At 43.0% G+C, this 21552-nt stretch overlaps 2 protein-coding genes and 1 long non-coding RNA gene across 7 annotated transcripts in view; 2 read left to right on the forward strand and 1 right to left on the reverse strand.

The window, feature by feature from the left end:
* Window positions 1-8561, forward strand: part of AATF (apoptosis antagonizing transcription factor) — an 88656-nt gene extending 80095 nt beyond the window's left edge. For both annotated transcript variants that reach the window (XM_048824494.2, XM_048824495.2), the window contains exon 12: window positions 7161-8561. In XM_048824494.2, coding sequence (XP_048680451.2) covers window positions 7161-7224 — 64 coding nt within the window. In that variant the 3' untranslated portion in view covers window positions 7225-8561. The remainder of the gene's footprint in view (window positions 1-7160) is intronic.
* Window positions 8562-10066: 1505 nt separating this feature from the next.
* LOC125624131 (uncharacterized) lies at window positions 10067-19907 on the forward strand. The gene is made up of 4 exons (XR_007353210.2): window positions 10067-10148; window positions 10735-10911; window positions 14479-14621; window positions 17459-19907. It is a non-coding gene; the product is annotated as an uncharacterized LOC125624131 (long non-coding RNA).
* The window catches only part of ACACA (acetyl-CoA carboxylase alpha), a 209200-nt gene continuing 202678 nt past the window's right edge, over window positions 15031-21552 (reverse strand). For all 4 annotated transcript variants that reach the window (XM_048824490.2, XM_048824488.2, XM_048824493.2 and 1 more), the window contains 2 exons: window positions 19827-19963; window positions 15031-18266 (listed from right to left, as the gene is read on the reverse strand). In XM_048824490.2, coding sequence (XP_048680447.1) covers window positions 18140-18266; window positions 19827-19963 — 264 coding nt within the window. In that variant the 3' untranslated portion in view covers window positions 15031-18139. The remainder of the gene's footprint in view (window positions 18267-19826; window positions 19964-21552) is intronic.

A 21552-nucleotide genomic window follows, 5' to 3' on the forward strand; every position in this document is an offset into this window, starting at 1 on the left:
TGTGGGATATTCCTTCGTCTCTTTTATTTTCTCTTCTCACCAAACAAACCACACTCTTGCAGCCACATAAGTGGTACAAATTGCTTAGAATACTGGGTTCTTTAAAGTTGATAGGGATGCTGAATGAAGCGTAACATGAAACACAGGTTCGCACATGTGCACACTCGACATGTCAGGCTAGGGAGCTGTGGGGAGGGTATGAAACCCTTCTGGACGTGTCTAATACCCGTGCTCTCACTCTTTGGAGTTGGCTCAGAAGAAATGCATAAATAATTAAGCCAAGGTACTTACACACACATGTTTTATGGCAAATTGGTGTGTGGATCGTGATCATTTTTTCCCCAGAAACAGGTTTTATGATAATACAGTAAAAATATTAAATTAGAAAATGCCTCACTAAGGGTGATAAAACGTTACTACAGTGGAAATAGGTAATTATCCCCTCTACAGGCTAAATGACAGTTTAAAAGAAATAAAAATGTTAGTGCTCATTACTTGCTTTTGTAGGTTGCAATAAAGGGTAAGTTAAATTTTAATTCAAGGAAGACCCCTGTATCGACCTGCTCCTTCCACACACTCTACCTCAGGTGTAAGCACTATTAATTACTCGGTCTAGGTTATTCCTCAGCACATTGCTAATACCAATACCCTCTTGTGCTAAAGTCACCTTTCCCGCACTGACTTGGGGTGGGGTGTTTCGACTCACTGGCTGAAATCTGATTTTAATATATGTGGGTGTGGGGGAGAAATTCTATGTTTTTTAGTCCAAATCCGAGTTCATTATGCATAGCCTTCAGGGGCCTGAAAGTATTAAAACCCACACTTACCCCAGTGAATTGAAACAGAGACAAGGTTAAACCTGAAGGATTGATGAGTTTTACTCTCTGCATGGTGAAATCCTGCAGAGGGGAGATGCTGCAGGGGAAAGGTAGCCTATGCAGCAGCAATAATAAATTGGCATTTTTTGGCTGGCTAAAACATTTCGTACAACCCCCTCCTCCCTTCCCATTTGCAAATAACCTCTCTCTGCACGGTGTAATCTCGGTACCAGCAGCAGGCAGTTCTCAAAGCTGGCTGGTAGTTGTTTCACACCTGGAATTTTCAGGTAGCCCTGCTAGAATTTTGACTTCGGTATGGAACATGCAGGCCCAGGCCTGCGAGCCGAAAGGGCTTGTTGTTACCCACTCTTACGAGCGAGGGTGCAACACAGCAGAGCAGTCTGGATGGTGTGGCAGGACCGTACTGCAAGTTATCCCTATGCTGTGCCTTGCGGGACTTGGTGTTCTGAATGTTGGAGCTTCTCTGTCTGTGTTCAGGCAGCGTCGCACAACTGAGGAAGATGCATTGGTACTTTTAACGCCCCTATTGGCCTTGCTTGCTTTAAAAATGATTTTGCTAATTTTGGTCCCTGAGGTCCGTGTCAATGGAACGCGGATTCCTGAACTCCCCTACCCTCGGAGTAAACCAGGTAACCAAACAAAAATAGGAGAAGCCTTGAGAGATCAGTGCCCCACTGGAGAGAAAGGGCCACAACCCAGGCTGATAGCAAATGTTCAAGCTAGTAGTTACCTTCATATTTTCTTTTTTGGTGGGGTTGTCCAGAGAGAGAGAGAGTGTATGTGTGTTCTGTTTAAACTTCATTACAGCACTGGGGAATGGGGGAAAGAACTAACTGGGTGCAGGGGAGAGGGGGCAGGGCAGTGACTTTAAATTTCAAAGTGCTCCTCTGTTGAGCTGAGTTTGGCCTGAAAGGTGTAACTTGACTTAGCCCTGGTTTTTTGGGCCTGTGTTTGTGCATTCAAAAACCAACCAAGTCCAGAGGCTTGAAATTCAAAGCAGGCACAGTGTCCTTAGCACGAGCCATCAGCCTTTTTCACTGCTTGGCTGCCAGGTGCAGGCAGGTAGGTCGCACCTGCTGTGCCACTGAATGTCCTGAGGATGTTGGCGCATTCTTCTGTGGCTGTTGCAGTGTGAGTGGCTGATGAGAGCCCAGCAGGGGCATGGATGGGCTGGCTTCTGTTGATTTGTGTGCTCATCTTAAATGTGATGTGGTTTTTGGTAGGTGGGGAGGTAGGTACTTCGCTGAATTTGCTTTTGTAATAGTGTGATGGCTCCCAAACAGGGCTAACTGCATCTTGGGGGATCTGTTTTGGATCATTCCTACGTCCAGAACTCTATTTCGCAAGGCACTTGGAGTCCCTATTTCCTGTTTGATCCGATCCTATATGCCCTACTGCGGGGATTCTCAGCCTTTTGCGTCCTGTGATCTTAGTGGTACTTTCCTCCCATCTAACCCTAATGAAAGGGGCCTCATGTCCCCCATATTGCCAACCCACGTTCTGCTGAAAGGGTTTGTGATTCCCCTGTCTGTATAACGACCCTCTTCTGCACCAGGTGCATGGAACCCACAATGTACAATAGCGGAAGAGCGGCCTTGTGGGAAAGGCTCGGGACTGGGACTTGGGAGACTTGGTTTCCAATCCTGCATCTGCCACAGGCTCCCTCTGTCATTTTGGATGTCAGTCCCTCGCTCTTTCGCTTCCCCATCTGTAAAATGGAGAGAATACTTCCCTAATTCACAAAGGTACCGTGAGCATAAATATCTTAATGACTGTGAGGCACTTAGATACTGGAGCTATGACCCACATAGACCTATCTAGATGCCTGCGAGAGTTTAATAACCCTCTTCAATTCAGAGGAAACAATATTCTGCAAAATTTCCTTGGCTCTCAGAAAGTTTGGCGGCAGCTTTCTACTCTGTTTGCAAGCAGAGTCAACGCTGCGGATTGGACTACTTCTGTTTTAGTGCTGAAGGGCCCCCCCCCAAAAAATGTGCTACCCCAGGTCTATGGGGTATGTTCTGTTGGAATCTGTTTTGGCTGATGATACATGTGTTGGAAAATGAGTTAACTGGCTGGCTTTGTACCCTTAACTATTATGTGGATTATGGATAAAAAAGATCAGCAACGTGCCGAAGAGCAGAATGAGAATGTGTGTAAGCTGCTGGATATAAGTCTACTGAGGGACAGCATTGAATTAGACGTCTTTGGGACTGATCACATGGCACCATCTAAAAGTCTGACGTCTGGTATCTTAAGTCTGGTATCTCCGGTGCTGAGCATATGATTTAGAAGTAATGACTGAGTAAACGTTTTCCTGGAATGCTATCTGATGGTGGCTTGTCCTATTGCCAATGAGTGTGATGTGTCCTAGTAACAAAAAAACCCAAAAAATGCAACAGAACACAACCGGGAGAATCTCCTGAAGAACACAGGACTGGATCTTAGCAAAGAGCCCGAATTGGCAGTAAGCCCCAGTGTAAAAATATATGTGCCTGGTGGGTGTGAGCCCAGGAAAACGGCTGCAGCTCATCAGGCCTTCTCCGCTGGTCTCTGTGCTGGAGTTGGAATGCACGGGACGGGAAAAGTGAATACACGAGCATCTGCTGGTGTGCATAGTGGAGTTACGCTCTGACTGGAGAGCCTTCATCTGGACATAACAGGGCCCAGGGCTCTCGTGGGGCAATAATCGGTGCATATGCCTCTCTATTTCATGAGACCTCAAGAGCCTTGTCTGTAGGAAGCCTGCAAAGTGGGTGCATTTGGCATTAGAATGTATCTTTGTGAGGCCGTTTGCTGCAATATGATTAGTCCTCCTTGGTGTTTAAAATGAGCTGTGTCGGGGGTTAGGGAGGGAGGAAAGGAGTGAAATCGGTGACGTTTCCTTAAAAGGTTCCAAACCACTCAGCCTTTCGAGTTACTTTGACATGAGCAACCGGCGTATGTTTGTCAGCTTTGCCCACCTGAGTGTGAAATGATGTTCTATCGAAACACCGGTTTCAGCATTTCCCTCTCCGCTCCTGACATGTGAACCCTGCTGCGGACAGTAACTGCTGCTTTCTGCCCAGGAATTTCACTGATATTGCAGAACAAGTGGAAACATTTGCTCAGTGGTAATGATGGGGTCTGGCGCAAGCAAGCAAGGCAAGGGTGGAAGGCTATGATTGTGAAGGACTAAATAGCATCGCTCGCTGCATTTCCCCTCTTCCCCCCTCCCCCCAGTCAAATGATGGAGTCTTAAAGTCACAATGTCCTTTTTGTCAGTAAAACTACCTGCTTTATGCTATCTAATTTTTAAATTGAAACAGCAAACGACAGTGGTACTTATCGGTTAATGGGCAGGGAGGTTGCAAAGTGTAGCAGAGCCAAAGTAACGCAGCGTTCTTTCTTTATTTATTTTAAAAGCGCGATGGAAGACTGTGGTAGAATCAGAGGGCTGTTTGTCTCAGTCAGGGGGGTTTGGTTTGTTTGTTCCACTGGCTATTCTGCGTTTATACACTATAAAGATGAGAAGGAGACAGAAGACAGAGAGCTTTTCCCCCCTCTCCTCCTCCTCCCCCAGTGTTATTAACATGCAGTGTTGAGTTTTCACACTTAAAACAGCTGATTTCTCTCTGACCTAGTGACGGGGGCACCTTGTCGTCGGAAGAAGCTGCGCCTTTCCCGTCGTTCATTATGAAACTGCTGCTGTTTCTCACCAGAACTTAAACTTCCCCACGGCCGCCCTCTCGTGCGGGCTGCAAATCTGCATCACAAACAAAGCTTGGCTCCTCCTCACTGCGTTTGGTTGTGTCTGACGGGCGTGCATGGCACAGTTTGTCCCCTAGCACCGTGTTTTTGGCACCTCTTGCATTTCAGTTGAGTCTTCCCAGGATTCTAGCCCTGCCATCTTGCTTTCTTCTAGTCCAGGGTTTGCCAGTTTTTTCAAATGTCAGCTCCATTTTTTCAGAGAGTTTGGGGATTTTTTTGAGTGCATCATAGGTTACATCGTTCTCTCTCTCTTTCTGTCTGTCAGACGCTCCAGTTGCAGTTCCATAGTTAAGGCTGAGTTGAGTTTTGCGCTGAAAGCACGAATTCAACCACTAAATACAGCTATTTCACCTCCCTCCCCCAAATTGCAATACTTATTCTGACTAAAGAATGAATTTTCGGAGACTTTTCCAGTTAATTGGGTAATTAGCTTATGAGTTAAAATTGATTTCAAGAGTGGGTCCTTAAGAAATGTAGCACCATGTATCTGACCTTTTTGTCCTGAATGATCTTACTAATGAGATAGATAATGTTGGTTCTCCCAGTTTCCCCTATGGTTAAAACTGACTGAAATCTCATGCAATGGTTAGATTTGAAGATAGCATTTCAGGATGGACGGCCATTGTTTGCTGCTGTTCTTCGTAATTTAAAGTTGCCTCTTTAGCAGAGGCTGGCTGATGCGTAATGCTCTTCCCCAACGAATTCACCTTTTTCAAAATGGCAGCCGTCTCTGATCATTTTCAACAGGAGTGAAGATAAAATTGCCTGTAGCAAATATGCCCGTTTTCAAAATGGCCACCTGCCTCTCATTGTTTCCACTTAGCAGTGAAGCCAAGATGGTGGCCTCCTGTGCTGTCCCACACACGGGGGTTTTAAAATGTTAAATCTGTCTAAATGTAGTTTAATAAGCTCCCTTCCTTTTGGGATTGAATTGATTGCCTATTTAGCTCTTCAACTCCCTGAGTGTTGCAGGGAACAGTGCTGAGTCTGGGTCTCTTGTGTGGAGGACATTTGGCACGCTAGCCAGAGGCCCTGGGCCAGTGTTAGACATCTCATCTGCCTGGGTGTTTCTAATGCAGACAGTGTGGGAAATGTGGCCAAGAAATTTCCGTAAAGCTTACAGTAAGTGGCTGTGTCCCGCCTCTCCCTTGTATTGCTCTGTGAAAGTGCAGGTGCATTTCTTGTGTGGTTTTGTTAGTTGTTATCTTCAGGAAAGTGATGTCAAGCCATGCTTTAGGGCTGTTTGGGAATGCTGTTTATGTAATACGTCCTTGTGCATGCGTGTGTGTGTGTAAAAAAATTATATACACACTGTACGTGTGTCACAGTATTAACAATCATCTCTGTATTCCGGTAGCAGCTAGAGGCCCCTATTAAGGTTGCTGCCCCTTAGTGCTAAGACTGCAAGTGTACACAGATATAGGCAGTTCCGGTCTAAATGGAGAAATCAGATGAAGGGGATAGAGCATACAGATAAGTGCTTTCCTCTACAGCCGATAAAAGTCTCTGTCTACTGTATAAATGTATCATTCATAATAGTCTAGTGTGCGACATGCATGTGCATAGTATTTATTAGGAAACAACTTACATTTTTAATAGACACAGGGGCCCAAATTTCAGACCAGTCTGAATTTCATATGTTGGTCCCATCTCTCAGAAAACGGTCCCTCTCCACCCCATGTCCCAGTGAAATCATGGCTGAACAGTTCCTGGCCTGACTGAGTTTTAGGTGATCGTCACCTCTGATCTTGTTTAAAATTCTTTGTTTTAATAATCCTAGATGATGTTAGCAGCACGGGCAAGGAGGTAGTTTCTCTTCTATGAGTTTTATCTGCTGTATCTCTGTGTCTTCTCTACTTTGAGTACAACCGGGAACTCAAAATGTAGCCCTGTCTGGATGCTTTTTCCTTAAGGGTTCTCTAGATTGCCATGACCACATGAATTTCTGTTTTGCAGCTGAAGTTTGTAAATAAATTTGCCTTCCCTCCGCTCCCCCTCCATCTACCTTCCCTGGCTACTTAGGTTTTAAGCTTAAAAATAAAGAAAGAAAACCAGCCTGTGATGTGGTGATTTTTAAAGGGAAACTTGCTTCTCTTATCAGAACTGCTGCATATGTGATATTAATTGGAATCTTGTTGCTGGGTCATTTTCATTGTTTTTCAAGTACCGTCAAATCCAAGAAATGTATGAAAACTAAATTATAGCCCCACATAGGCTGTCTGATTGAATCCTCCTTATGGCATTGCATTCTCATACAGCCTATTAAAATATTCAATCTTGTTTTCTTACTTGAAGAGGCTGTCTGTAAAGGGCAAACTTATAGAAAACCTCATTCCCTAAAGAGATGGTATCCAGCCACACCGAAATATTTACATATTTCTGTACTGCATGTGATTGGTCGCACGCAAGTTCTTCCCTACACTTGTATGTATTAATAAAGATTGTTGAATGCATTTTTAATTATACGACGGCCTTTTCATTTGAAGCGGCGGATGGTAGCGCTGCCTGCCTCTTGCTTCCAATTTGACCTTGAAAAGTTACTCTTCTCCCCCCCCCTCCTTTTTTTCCCAGGACGGAGCTTTATCGATCGTTGTTTGGCAAAATCACGCATCCCGAAGAACCCAAGCAGAATTAGCATCAACCCTTTGCAGAAGGAAAACATATGCACAGACACTTACTTTTGTTCTCTGCGTTTGGCTAATGCCCAGTGGGATCCTTCGTTTGCATTTGGACTCTTGCCTCGGTGCTGCCGGAACCTGCAGCCACGTTGTCACATCTGGGCAGTTTGTAGATCACAGCTCTACTCCTGTGGTTCACTTAGTGATGGCCGCAGTAGGGTTCATTGAGATAGCATCTAGCCACGTGGTAGCCCACAACTTTCAAGATTTCAAGACCGCAGTGAATTGGATTATGTCATGTGCAGGGAAGCGCCAGCACCCTTCCTTTTTAAGGTCACTCAAAGTGTGTCTTGTCTTGTCTGTTAGGATGTCTTGTAATTTGATGAGGATTATTTTATTTCATGCAGACCCCATTGCTGAATTGTGCAGTACAAAGCAGAGTTAAGAAGGAAATGTACCCTGGCAAGAGGGCACCCCCATATATTTTTTGCAATTCAGTTTAGAATCTGTCCATGCCAATTAAAGAACATACAATGCCCTTCCCTTTTTGATCATCTTGTATGTGTGGCCCTGATCCTGCAACCTTATCTGCACGAGTAGACCCTTATGCCTTTCTAGAATCCCACTGAGATTAGTGGGGCTCCGAAGGTGGCTGTTTAAGCATATCCTACTGCAGAATGGGGACCTACGTTTGTGTTAAATCAACTTCCTGGACCTTCGTTTGAAATGCACGGTTCTGCGGCAGTATTTTAGAATGCTGCAGCTGTGCATTGTCTGAGCCACGATGGCTAAAATGCCATTAATGTGGCCGGAAAAAGGTGCTCCCCATCCGTGGTTACCTTGAATTTCAGAGAGTCCAAACTCCTGGGCTTCCAAAAGGACTGCTTATTATGCATAAAAGGTCAGTCATGGAATGGCTCCCAGCTGAACACATGCACATGACCGGGGATATTTTTGCAATTGGAAAATGTTTGTGAATTTTCAGTTCAGCATTGATGGTGCACGCAGTTATTTTTGCTGATCAGGATTCTTTGAGGCCTCTTCCTTTTCTCTCTACTAGTGACCCGCTTTCTACAGAGGTTAGCACCGGCGTAAATCTGGCAAGAGGAGATGATTCACTTGTTTTTTTTTTTTTTTCATCAGAAGGTCAAAAGCTGAAAATTAAATCCCCATAAGGGGGATTTATTAGCCTGCTGTGACCAATCTCAGATGAAGATTATCTTGCATAAATAATGTGTGTATATGTTTGTAGTATAACAACAAGACGGCCATTGCATTGACTTGTTTAACTACATTGTCTCTGTTTTGTTCTTTAAATAATCTGATTAAAATAGCCTGTAAATGGACTAACCAAGTTTTGTCAGTGCAGTGAATGCATCCGGTGTGTCTGAATGTGGATTTGAGGGATATATGCTAGTTTAATTAAGCAGCTCTCTTCAATGGGTTTTTTTTTAAAGTCTTTAACCTGTTATTTATTTTAATGCACAACGAAGGAGTCTGTATTCTTTTGGTTCATTTTGTTTACATTTACAGAGTATCTGTCATGTCAGGATCTTGAAGAGTTCTGCAAACTTTGCTTAAATCTCATGACACCCCTAAAGGTAGGTAAGCATTGTTATAGCATTTCACAGATGGACTAACTGAGAAATGAAGAGGCCACTGACACAAGGTCAGTTGGTGAGATGAGTCCTGGCTCTCACACTCCTGTTTTAATTGGTAGAGAAGCATAGAATCATCAGTCACATCTTGACGCATTGACAAGGTGATCCTAACAAAGACGATTGCAAAGCTAGTGATATATTCTCCATCTGAATTTGAGAACTTATCTCAGTTCCTTGGCTTGCTGTAGTAAGTGGTAAATTAATAAGGACAATTAATAACATGTGCATAGTGCTTTTTATCTTGAGGAATTCCAAAGCACTTCTACAAAAACGTAAAGGTACGTAATGTTTTTTTTGCATGTTTATTCGATCACTTAAAACTGTGTGTGTGTTGCTTTCAAGTTTGTCTGTAATAAGACAAGGATTATAAAAAGCGTTCCCTTCTTTAGAACTTCTGAATGCTCATCCAGTGGGGGTTGGGTGAAAGCACTGGCCAAATATTATGTGTAGTTTCCTAAATAAGTGGCCTGATTTTACCTGAGTGGCGGCTGTTGGGAGCTCTGCACTGCTGGAAATCAGGCCAGTTATAAACTAGTACATCTCAGCAGGAGCTCTTTCAGCTTTGGTTATAACATAACCTCCTTGGGTATTTTATACGTAATTTGTTAACTTGTGGTCACCTAATCGGGTGGATGAAAGACATGAGTACTGGCTTTCTATACCTACGACAGTATGCCAGAATTTATGGAAGTATCGGGTTCCCCCCACTATTGGGACATTGTCCTGCATGACTCTGAAATATCACTTACTCCAAAGTATTTGGAGAAAATACGCTTAATTAGCTAGAACATATGAAGGGTATGAGACAGCAGAGATGGTATAAAATACATAATCATACAAGGCGGTTTTAGAATTCAGGATACCACCCTCCTTCCAGCAAAGAATAAATTGGAAACTATTTTAATTGACACGGATCCTGCTATTGAACTGTTACCTGAAAGACAGATTAGTTGATTGATTTGCATTTTAATAAAATCGAATACTTTATTTTTGTGTGTGGGGCTACTGCTGATTTTTAAATGAGTTCAGACCTGTTATCAGGACTGAATTCAGAGGCAATTTTAATGACGAATGAAACATCCCTTTCCTTTTGTGTGGAGTTGATTTATTTTATTTTGCTAGGAACACTAGGATGGCGTGATCCAAACTCTACGCCCCAGTATCAAGGAACACGAAGAACAGAAAGTTACCAGTAAGCAAAATATTTTCTTTTTTTCAAGTTCATACTGAAGGCTGATGGAAAATTCAGGCGATGGAATATTCATTTTCTTCGTTACAGGGTAAAGGCACTTATATTTTGGTTAAACACGAATAGATTCAGTTGCATCAAACTGATCTTATAATCAATATGGAATTAGAAAATGGATCAGTTCTTTGCTTTAAGTAAACTTGAGCAGAGTGTTCCAAAGATTCACCTTTACAATACGTTGCAGCCAGGCAATAGCCATTAGCTCCATTGCTCAGCTGATTCAAAAATAAGTTGGCCCCGCTCTCCTTATCTCCTTTGCACTAGGCACCTGAGAGTTGTCTAGCGCCACAGCAAGAAAAGAGAGCAGCCGTGCGTTGCATAACAATACGGAAATGCCAGTGCTGAAACTTATCAACATGTTGCATCGTGATCCTTCGCTGGCCACCGTCCAGTTGTGGCCCTCTTGATCAGTGGGTGGAGGAGAGTTATTGTCCCCTGTAGAAAATATAACATTTTTCTTGGGTTTATAAAATATCTGTGCCCAGGTGAGCATTGACTTTGTCTTACAAAATGCATGTAGCGTAGATGAATAAATCTTGATGTCCACTCGCAGCAAAGCAGTCGTTGTAGGTAGCATAGGAGCACATTGATATATTTTTTTTCTCCTATCTTTCCAGGGCTCTGACTTGTCAAAATTTGCCAGGGAGAAACTTAGCAGATGTCACTATTGGTCTTTCTATTCCTGGATCCAAATAATAACCTTATGCTGTGAAGTTTGCAACAGTCTTAGCTCTCCCTGCAATGTACGAGGGCAGGCTGGCGGAGGGGCGAAATCCAGCCACAAAGAATCAAGGGTAAGCAGTGCTACTTAACTAGTGCTGTTTGGGGGGTGGACAAAGCCTCTATATTTGTATTGTGTCCTAGGAGGAAGAGGAGAAGCATTACATCACATGTAGGTCACAGTGAGCAAAGGGAAGGCTGGCTTTATGGAAGCAGGCTTCAGTGTCCTAGTGTTGAGCAATGTCGTGTCAATTAACAGGCTAATGTTGAGTAGACAGAAATGTAGCCTACACATCAGAGCATGCCTGACGGTCCTAAACCTACAGGCTGCAAAAGTAGCCACAGCCAGTCACTGCGATCTGTCTTACGGTCTGCGGTGGCTAAGGCAAAGGACTCTTCCACATCATTCCTCATAAGCCAATACAGCAGCAGCTCTGGGTCATTTCTCCCCGCACCCCGACATACCAGCAAGACCGTGGGCTGACACTCCAGAAGTATTTTCCCCGCAGGTTGAACAATACCACCACTTAATTTCTGAATAGCTGAAAGCCTCCGACCTTACAAAAAAATCTCATGATTTAATCACCACAATTCTGAGGGACATCAAGTGGAGGAAATGAGCCGCTTCCCAAGTTGGTGTCGGCGGAATGGTTTCACGCCGCTTACGCAGTTAGAGCAACCATTAAAAGGAAGCCGGACATGCGTATCCTACATTACTGCTCCAACAAGTCCGGCGCCTATTCTCGGCGTAGGATTACGTTGCTTTGACTTGAGGGGCTGACTGTACATGCCTGGTTTAAAATTCCTTTTCAGTTTGACTCCTGTGTCCTTTAAAGTCGTAGCTGGAGGTAGTGTTAAAAGGGTTACATGAAACACTTCAAATGTGATAACTTCTAGTTCATATTGTTTGAAGAGATAAGAGTGATTCAAAGCCCTACTAAGGATGCTTTTGAATTTACTTATCAGCATTTAAGCAGGCTTTTTCTTCCCCCTACCTGGTTAGTGTGATTTATCAAGGGAACCTTAGAAAGGAAGGTTTAGCCTGCAAGGACCCCGTTTCATCTGCTAACCTTGCTGGTAAGGTCAGTTCTTTATTCCTGATGTGCAAATGGTACGTTTCCAGGATCTGAATATGCTGGCAGCCGAAACACAGCCTGTGTAATTCTTGAGTAGGGGCTAATCAGAGCCATCTACAGGAGTGCCTCGAGTGGTTATGTGGCTGAGTCCAGTGGTAGGGCAGCCTGCAGTTAATCAGCTCTGGCCTCGCTAGGAGGTGGTGTTGTGGTCAATGTGAATTACTGCAGAGACCGGCTAGGACGCAAAGCTTATTCCGACAGCAAAAAAAGGGCAAATTACCCAAGGCCTAAGTGTTTCGTATGCTCAGAAAGTACCTCAAAGTTCTGGAATTCAGGTTGGTCTGTAAATTCCATATTGTAAGTCTTTTTTTCCTGGGTCTCCCCTAAACACAGACTCTCTGGGCCTGCAAAATTCAAACCTTAATAGAAACTTACCCCAGCCACTGCTGTTCTATTAAATATTTAGTCCTGATTTCCATTCCAATGTTGGGCTAATGGTGGCTGCCCAATGCTCTGTAGGGCATGATTCTTGTGGGGCATGCGTTTAGTTGGAAAAGGAATTAAGTGAATCTTTCTGTTTGCCAGGGTCTGGCTATATTGGAGGTTGTAAAAGTCTGTGTCTGTAGGCAAATTTTACCAGTCCCATTTTCCTTTTACTCATTAGTGTGGTGGTGGTAATACCAAGCTTGTATCAGGCTTCGGACTTTGCACACTAACTGTGCCCACCACAGGTGAGTACGAGGTCTAGTTCACAGAGGATTACATTGATGCACAAACAAATCAAGTGACCAGGTCATGGTCACACAGCAAATCGAAGGGGAGCCAGGCTTCTGACTCCTGCTCTCTACAACAATGCTTCCTAATAGCTGGTGAACCACTGTCTACCTGGCTGTGGCTAGTCATAGACTCCCTGTCTCTACAGAAAGGTAGGCAGGGTGCTGTGGAGAGTTAGCAGAAAATGCTCCCGCTCTCATTGCAGGACTATTTTACGGTCAAAAGGTGTAAATGGTTATTAATAAGGACAGTGATACCAGAATGGTTTCCAGTAAGTTTTCCTAATACTACCAATTAACAGTGAGTAAGATTTTTCCCAACAGAATATTAATTCCTTATTAATTCATGATATATCTGCGTATTAGTTCCTAGCTGTATGTGCATTATAGCCTTTTAAAGACATTGTGGATCAGGTAGGGGTGTGTGTGTGTGTGTGTTTTGGGGGTGGGGGGGGGTCTGAATTTTTCCTCTCCCCCAGCAGAGAATTTCAAGTTTCAGACAAACAACTTCATTTACAAGTGTGTCTCTAATTAGCTGCAGAATTAGTAAAGCGGAGTTTTCCCCCCATAGATCGGCTAAACCCCCGAGGGAGACTGTGGAATAGAGAGAATCGCATTTCCAATTATTTTGTTGAATTGCTAATTTAGTTATTGTGCCTGGCGTAATTGTGATGGGTATTGGGTGTGCAATTCAATTTGTTTTAAATATTTGTGGGAAGGCTGATCAGTAATGGAGCTGACCTATTTTGTGGCCCAAATTGAGAGAAGAGACTAAAACAAAAACAGCTACAAAGCCACAGTTTGTTTCAGTTTTTATTTTGATCTCTCTCATCCCTCTTGAGACTGTTGATGCAACAAAAGGTTTAAATTAAAAGATGATAGCACTTTGATCTTGGGCTTTTGAAAGCTTACAGCTTTGGCACTTTTCTTGGCATTTGAATATGTAGATATTTTAGGCTAAAGAGTTTTAAATGCATTTCTGGAGTTCAGTAGGTTTTTTCCCCTCTAAATTCTATTATGATTGTTAAGGTGATTTCTCTCTTTAACCCTCAGGATTCTGGTTCAAGAAATGCGTGAAAATAACTGGAACTGCTGGGTTGATACAATTTAGTTGGAAATTGTGTTAAATACTTACCATTAATTAGAGGTGGAGATTTTTAAAACCCTGTGTGGGGTGAAGTCTGTATTGGATTTATGTTTGTAACTTAGCTGGCAGGGGGAAACATTTAAATTAGCTATATCTGCAATTCCATTTCAGAAGCTCTGGGTGGGAGTTTCTGTGAATGCATATCTAGTGTAGGAGTTGGTTCAGGGTTCAAATAAATTTATAGTCAAACTGTATAGTGGGTGTACACTGCTCATGGCATTCTCTCTATCTGCAGTGAGAACGGACACGTGGACTTAACTGTTCTGCCCTTAGTTTACCAATACAGGTAAAGCAGACACAGGCTTCAAGGCCCGGAAAACACTAGATTGATTTAAATCTAGGACAGGAATTAGTCCTAGCACTTTAAAGCATCTATTAGGTAGTTTGCCACAAACCAGTGTGGTAAAAACTGTTCGTAACTGATCATGTGAAAAAGAAAAGTGAAATTAAAGCAAGGTGCGATTTCATTCCCCTTCTGCTTCGCTGGGAAATGTTCAACCATTCTTAAAGCCAGGTGTTGATGGAGGAGTATCAGCTCCTGTGTGTTGTAACAAGAAGGCAAGAATGTTAATGTGCTGGATGTTGCCTTGATTTATATTCCACTGAGTATATTTGTGTTTGACTATAAACATTTTTCTATTTCAGAACTCAGATTTTCCTGCATTCACGTTTTAGTAGTTTGATATCATGGGAACGATAGATGCGACAAATTAAGCCCCTGGCTTCACGGCGTGAGAAGTTACAAAGGGGATGAAATGAAGAAAAGGGCTGGCAACTTACGAGAACAGGTGAAAATACGTGTGCTTTTAAGTGTTACATAGTACAGTCTTTTCCCAGGCTTAAGCATGAACTACCCAGACTTAGTACGCATTTTAAAACTGTGTGTGATCTATGGAGCTTGAGTGCAAGTTGAAATGAAAGGGGTGGCCATGCAAACCCACTAGCGGAATTAGCAGCCCAGACTCTTGAAGTAATGGGCCTGAACCTCGAAGTTCAGCTCTAGATGTGAATTTAGCCAAGCTTTTGGGCGGCAGGGTCACATGCCTGGATCTGAACTTCCTCAGAACTCAGTCTGGTGCAATATCACCTTTAATGTCTTCTACATAAACAACCGCCTCCATTGAATTGAGTTAGAGCTAAAAGAGGGAGTGCTTACCAAAACCCCCACGCACGGAATACATGGTTCCACTTGTAGCAGAGTCTTAAACAGATTCTTTTTATTAAAAGAAACTTGAGGTAAGTGAAATACATCAGCAAGTACCATAGATGTCCAGCAGTAACATGGCCAGGGTGCGTCCTTTCCCAACTGCAAATAGACACAGAGCAGGACTTAATATGTACAGTAGACTTCGTTTTCTGGTAGTGTTGCTATAAGGTCTTAGTCTCTGGGATGACTGGCTGTCACACTCAACGTGAAAAGGGGAGCTTGAAGCTGGGCAGCTCCTCAAAAGTGGCTTTTATGTGATGCTTCAAGTTTAATTAAGATGTTAATAGTAGGGTTGTTTGCAGGGCGGAGCCATTTACTATTAGATTATAGTCAGTTTGAATGAAACAAACAAAACTGCTTTAAGGACAATTTAAGCCAAAACCAGCCCCTTTGGTAATTTGCGTCTGCTTGTCAGTCAGGCAAAGTTGGAAGGAAGACACAACCAGCTTCTAAACTAGCATGTGCTAACTTTAACAGCTCTTACATCATAAGCTAACCTGTATAAAAAAGAACAGCACTGAAATGTTGTAATGCTTACAAGCATCTTCAGAATATGTACTTTGTCAAGGCTCCTCAGAGCTGCACTAGCTTGTCTATGAGTGGGTGGGATGGAAAAGTGCTTCTCCCGAATCTTTTAAAATGAGGCTCTTATCTCAGAAATGATTCACATGCTTCAGCAGTGAGACCCCTAAAGGCTCCAGAATCCTTTACCAAAGAAATGTTTTTAATGCATGAGAATGGGCAATTCCGCTCTTTCTATACAGTTACTAAGTACATCAGAGCACCAGTAACACAAGCAGATGTAATTTCAGGGCCTACCAACTCTTGGTGAAAAGTTGATTTTTGACAGCTGCTACAATGGAAAGGGCCAACAGTCAGTCTGTCCAATAAATCCTTACTAGTTGAGAGAATTGTGCTTGCAGTGGAAGGCTATGTCTTCGCTGCAGCTTGTGTAGACATACCTGTGCTGTCTTGCTAAAAGTAGCAGTGAGGACTTGGCAGCAGGGATATGAAGCTATTTTTACCCTTTGTCAGGGCCAGTGAACATGGCTTTGGGATGGGTCTGGTCTGCACAACAAATGCCTCAAACTTGTGTTGATTTTATGTTTTAGCAAAAACTAGGCTTGTTGATACTAGCCTACCTGTTATGGTTCACACCAGTTTGACACTGCTGAGAAGAGATAAAACTGTAGAAGCATCTCTATAATATTGTTTTACAGTAACTATGGGACAAACAGCCAGTCTAAATTCTATAATGTCTGATACTGTTCATTTTAAAAAATGTTTCTGGAGAAACATGTTACTTCAGATTTTCTATAAGAAAAAAGTTGTAGAAGATCAGACAATTAGGCCTTGTCTATGTGAATAGTGTAACTCAAATCGATGTAGCTTAGCTCTACTTACCGTGGGGTCCACACTACATGATGTTGACTCCCCTTACTCTTCTCAATCACAGGTGGATTTAGCGGGTCTAGTGAAGACCTGCTAAATCGATCGCTGCAGTGTTGATCCTCCGGTAAGTGTAGACAAGCCCTCAGTGATGTGAATGCTTTGATTCACATTGAGACCTATTTCCTATTAAAATAATTAAGACTAGATGTTGTGCTGTCATCTATATCACCACCAGGAACCCTCAGTAAAAATACAGGCTGGGGTTTTTTTGGGGGAGGAGAAATCAACCTAGCTGCCAAAGCAATTTAAAATCCTTGTGCAGAACGCCTAATGATGACATTCTTACCAGGCCTCCTCTGTGTCAAACCTTCCCAGAAAGTTTTGGGATAAAGTTGTTTTTTTTAAAGGGGGGGTTTAAGTGCAGCCTTACTTAGCCATGTCAGTCTGTCAAATGAATAATAAATAGAAGTATTAGACAAAGAAAATGACAATTTGCTGAAGGGTAGGATCAAGTGAATAGATGGTGCTGTTAGGGTAATAGCCATTAGCTCCTCAGTACATGGATGGAGGACTCCCACACATTTAAAATGGTAAGGGAGGGGAAAAAAGCCCAATATACAAACATTACCCAGACTCCCATTTACATTTTTCTAACGAGCTCAGAAATGCCTCTGTCCACACAAGAGCCTGAGCAGCTGCGTTTTTCATTTTAAAAACATCACTTTCGGTAACAGAGTACAAAAAATTGTTGTGAGACAGAGAGCTGGTTTTAATTTCAGTATTTCTGTGACTTTAACTTTTGCCACTTTCCCCCATCTTTATGGAATGATCGTTTGCTTCCTAGGTGAGACAGAATGAATAAGTAACGGAATAGCCTGTGAATGTGCAGTTAGAATATAAATATAGTTCTGCAGACACACGAGAGAGGGGACCAGAATTAACCCGTGTGATAGGTCATAATTATTACTGTCATAAACTGGATCCATGGCAAATGGTAGCTTTTTCTAAGTATTTTTCTTTTTACAGGATACTACTTCATCTCTGCCCTGTCTGAGACCGTGAAAGCCTGCAGTATAGCTCCTGGAATGAAAATACTGAAATAACAGGTACGAAGTAAACAACCAAGACGGACATGTAATGAAACTTGCGACCATCAGAGAGGAGAGCAGGATTAGCTCCTCCCCAGCGTAACAGAGCCACGAACGAATACGGTTTTCCCATTTCTTTGTAGTATCTTCCCATGTGCGTTTAACAAACCCCTGACCAGCCAGCATGCCACTGGCACATTTGTCTGCTGAAACAAGACCACCATCACCAGACTGGGGGTGTGTGGGAGAAGGGCATAGTGTAAGAAAGCCCTTACTTTGCTGCTCTAAGACCTCATGGTACCACAGTACCCTTCATTGCCTTTTCCTACTGCTTTCAGAAGGCAGCCACACAGCTAGCTGATGCATTGGTCCAGTCACTCTTTGTTAAATAAATAAGGTACAGTTAGACATCCATAAGTTAATTCCTCAGCAGTTTTGTTTTCCTTATGTCTCTGGGGCCAGAGAGCATGCTCCCTCGGGTCAGTGTGATTTTAAAAACTAAAAATACCATTCTTCCTTTTGCTTCCTCTTCTCAGTACAGTGTTCACCACTGAGCAGACAAAGGGCAACTCTGAGCCTTTTGTCGCAGGAAAAGGAAGAGGGTGGGAAACAGATGCTCTTATGTTGAAGGAGGTGAGTCCATTGTTGAAAGAATACGCACTATCTCAGCTCGCTGGGTAGGGGATATATGCTGGGTCATGTGGACGATGGAATCCATGGCAACCTCAGGATTGGCCTGCACCAAGCTGCAAAGACAAGAGGGTTAGCAACCGCACCCATCTCACCCCAACTGCTAGCCCCTTTCTCCTGGTCCAACTTGGCAGAGAAATTTAGCAAGCGGAGTACAGCCCAGTGTGCAAACTGTAAGCCTGAAGATTTTCACCTGCTCTCATTTCCCTGCTCTAAAGGGTAATTGAAATAGAGGATTTTTAAAAGTGTCTGGACAAGCCAGCAAGAGGTTTATTACGAACTGAGCTCAAGGAGCTCTTAGATTAACGATGAGGACAGAGTCTCAGCACCAAGCAATGCACAATGTACACGTGAGTGCCAATGGCATTTTGAAGAGGAAGAGGGTCCGAAGAATAAAGTCAGGGCAGGGTCAAGGATTGTGATGGGTAGAAAGAGGCGGCGGCGAGCATTGCGCTCCCTGATGCAGAAGGCTGCTCACAGTCATGTCATTTGCACTCCCTGGTTGTTACCTCACATTCCCCTCTAACTCTAGTTTTGGGGAAAGGCTGCAAGCCTCTGGAGGCTTTCCAGTCTGTAATAAAGTTGCATTTTGGTACCTAACAAGAGAGAAAATAGTGTCAACATTTGGATTACACAGTGTCCTGCTGCATGATCTTTGAAAATTAATCAGAATAAAAGGGATGTTAGAAACTGGGTCCAGTTTCCCCAGAGAAAAGCTAGGGTGGGAGGCAGCTAGCATATTCTGTACTCTTGTACTTGAGCAGCAGCAGGATTTGTGGAAGGGAACAGAGAACTCATCCTTTAGGTGAGACTGAGAAACAGAAGAAATCGTATCCAAGAAAGCCTGCAGCAACATTGTGCCCTACCAAATATCTGCTAAGCCTTTAACAGGAGATGGTAGGGTAGTGTAGCTCAGAGAGCTTTCCTCACTACCCCCTCACATTTAGAGAATGGAACCACTTTAATTTTCCTATATTTGTATCAATATGGGGGAACACCACAACTGTTTTACTGTGGCTTCCATGACCTTGTTTCAGCAAAGTGTGCTCTTAATGTCAGTGGGGCTGAAGCAGGGCCTTTGACATTTTGAGCTGAGTGTCTTTCACAGACTACAGGCACCTTGAACTCAAAATGTATTGTAAAAACAGTCACATTTAGGTTTTGTATCCAATCAACTTTATATGACAGCAAGTAAAAACTTTAAGGTTAGATTTCTAAAATTTGCTCAGTTTTAACAATCTAAGTGCATTTATTTAAACAAAAAACTTGATTTCAACCTCACCCTGTCCCTTTATTTAAAACACCTCACAAATTCACTGGTGTTCTGAAACTGCTGTGAGGAGGGCTGTATAATTACCTGGATGGACACCTTGATAGCCAAATTCTAGTTGCTTTGGTCTTATTGCCTACACTAGTGCTCCCTGTCCCAAAATTTCCCACTGCTGCATCTCCAGACCTCGTCCGAAAAGGTGAAATGACAACTTTCACTGTTACTACAACCTCAGAAAATTTTAGGAAAAAAATCCCTTATGTAGAGAGAGCTTTTCTACTTACTAAAGGGGGCAGTGAGGGTTTTGTCCTAGAGCTCTGCCTCAGGAAATCAGTAGTTGGCTTACCTGCGTATCTGTTTGAGTATGTAGTCTCTGGAGATGTATTTGATGTTTTCATCCACAACTGAGCGAATGCCGTCTTCTTCTGTTAGCTGTTTCTCCAGCCACTCCACTAGATCCTTATTGTTATCCCATAAGTACGCCTGCAAACAAACAGCGAGTGTCCCTGAAATGGTTCCAAAATGTGCACTGGGGTCCTATGGAACTTCCATTGACAGATTGCACTGTCCTGCTCCCAATGCTACCATTTCTGAAACTTAATTAGCAATTACTGGCAACTGTGGGTAAAATATTAGGCAAGAAGATCCTTTGTGATTTCCTGGTGCAGTTAACTTTTATGGCTATGGAATGCAACTAACAATTAGCAGAAGTCAGAGAATGATGTACTTGTTCTATGCCTCCTTTCTTAACGTGATTAAATGGAAACATGGAGGCAGTAGCTCCAGTTTAAAACACTTAGCGCTGTGGGTTATTTACTCTAAGAGGTGCCTCCGCTCAGAGGGCTGGTGACCTCTTCTTTCTCATGAGGCAATGGAATGACAAACTTTACCCCCGATTTCCAAAAACCTCTTTTACGATCAGGGCCCATGCCCTAGAGCTTTCAGAGGGGTCCCTTCAGTGACAGCACAATTATCGGTCACACATCCATCAGCCCCTACACACAAGTAGGCAAAGCTGCTCTTACGGATCTAAGGCACCAGCGTACTTGTTATCTCTGTGTTCTTTTTAAAGTCCCAGCAAGTTTAGGAGAAAGTGAGATTCTCCCAGCAGTGACCAGAGCAACACCAAATGCTCCACTGCCAGGATTCTGGGACTTGGCTTCTCTGGAGAAGAGCATCTGTTGTACTAGATTATAGAATGGTTTGGTGATATGGGAAATAGTCACAAAGAGATTCAGAGTCAATGATAAGTGTATTCCCTGGGCTCCTGCATTTAGCTGCTCCTCAAGTAGAATTAGAACCTATGAAACCAAACTCCTCTATTTCCAAGTCAAAGCAGCAGTTGTGTGGGGCAGTTTACAAGGGAAAGGAAGTTTTCACCTTCCTGTTTAGCATGGGTCACTGGTGAACTGGAGTAAATTGTGGATTGTCTGCAATTTGATGTCCTTAAATCATTATTTGAGGATTTTAGTAACTAAGCCAGAGAGGACAGGTCTATGACAGGAGTGGGTGGGTGAGGTTCTGTTGCCCGTGATGTGCAGGTCCACGAGGGGCCCGCATGATCCTCTAGTCTGACATCTAAGAGAAACCGCACATTGTCACTACAGCACTTTGTCAGTCCTCTGAGTCCATAACCAACCAAGACACCTAACCCCCATTTTAGTAGATGTGAGCATAACACAACAGGTCAAGGTGTCTACAACCATGAAAAGCCTCAGCCACAAATTTTTTTTGCAAGATCATTTAGCCTGATAGTTGCTAGGTAGTTGACTATATAATAATTCAGGAGTGTGTTAGATGCCTAATAGCCTTCTTGCTCCTCTTTTCTCCTCTCATTTTCTTTACAAATCATTTAAGAATCGTTTTGTTAATGGTTTCCGGAAAAACCAAGTACCATCATTAGTGCTCATTCATATTTATGTCATTTGATTTGGGTAATTAAACACAAAGCTCGTCATTTAAAGGTGCACTATCCTTCGCTGTTATCCCTACGAAGTTAACGTCAGAATGACAATGAGCTCAACACAGTAATTTAAGAGGTGAGTGCATTAAAAAAAAAAAAAACCAACCAC

The sequence above is a fragment of the Caretta caretta genome, chromosome 17 (genome assembly GCF_965140235.1).
Source record: "Caretta caretta isolate rCarCar2 chromosome 17, rCarCar1.hap1, whole genome shotgun sequence".
NCBI lineage: Eukaryota > Metazoa > Chordata > Testudines > Cheloniidae > Caretta > Caretta caretta.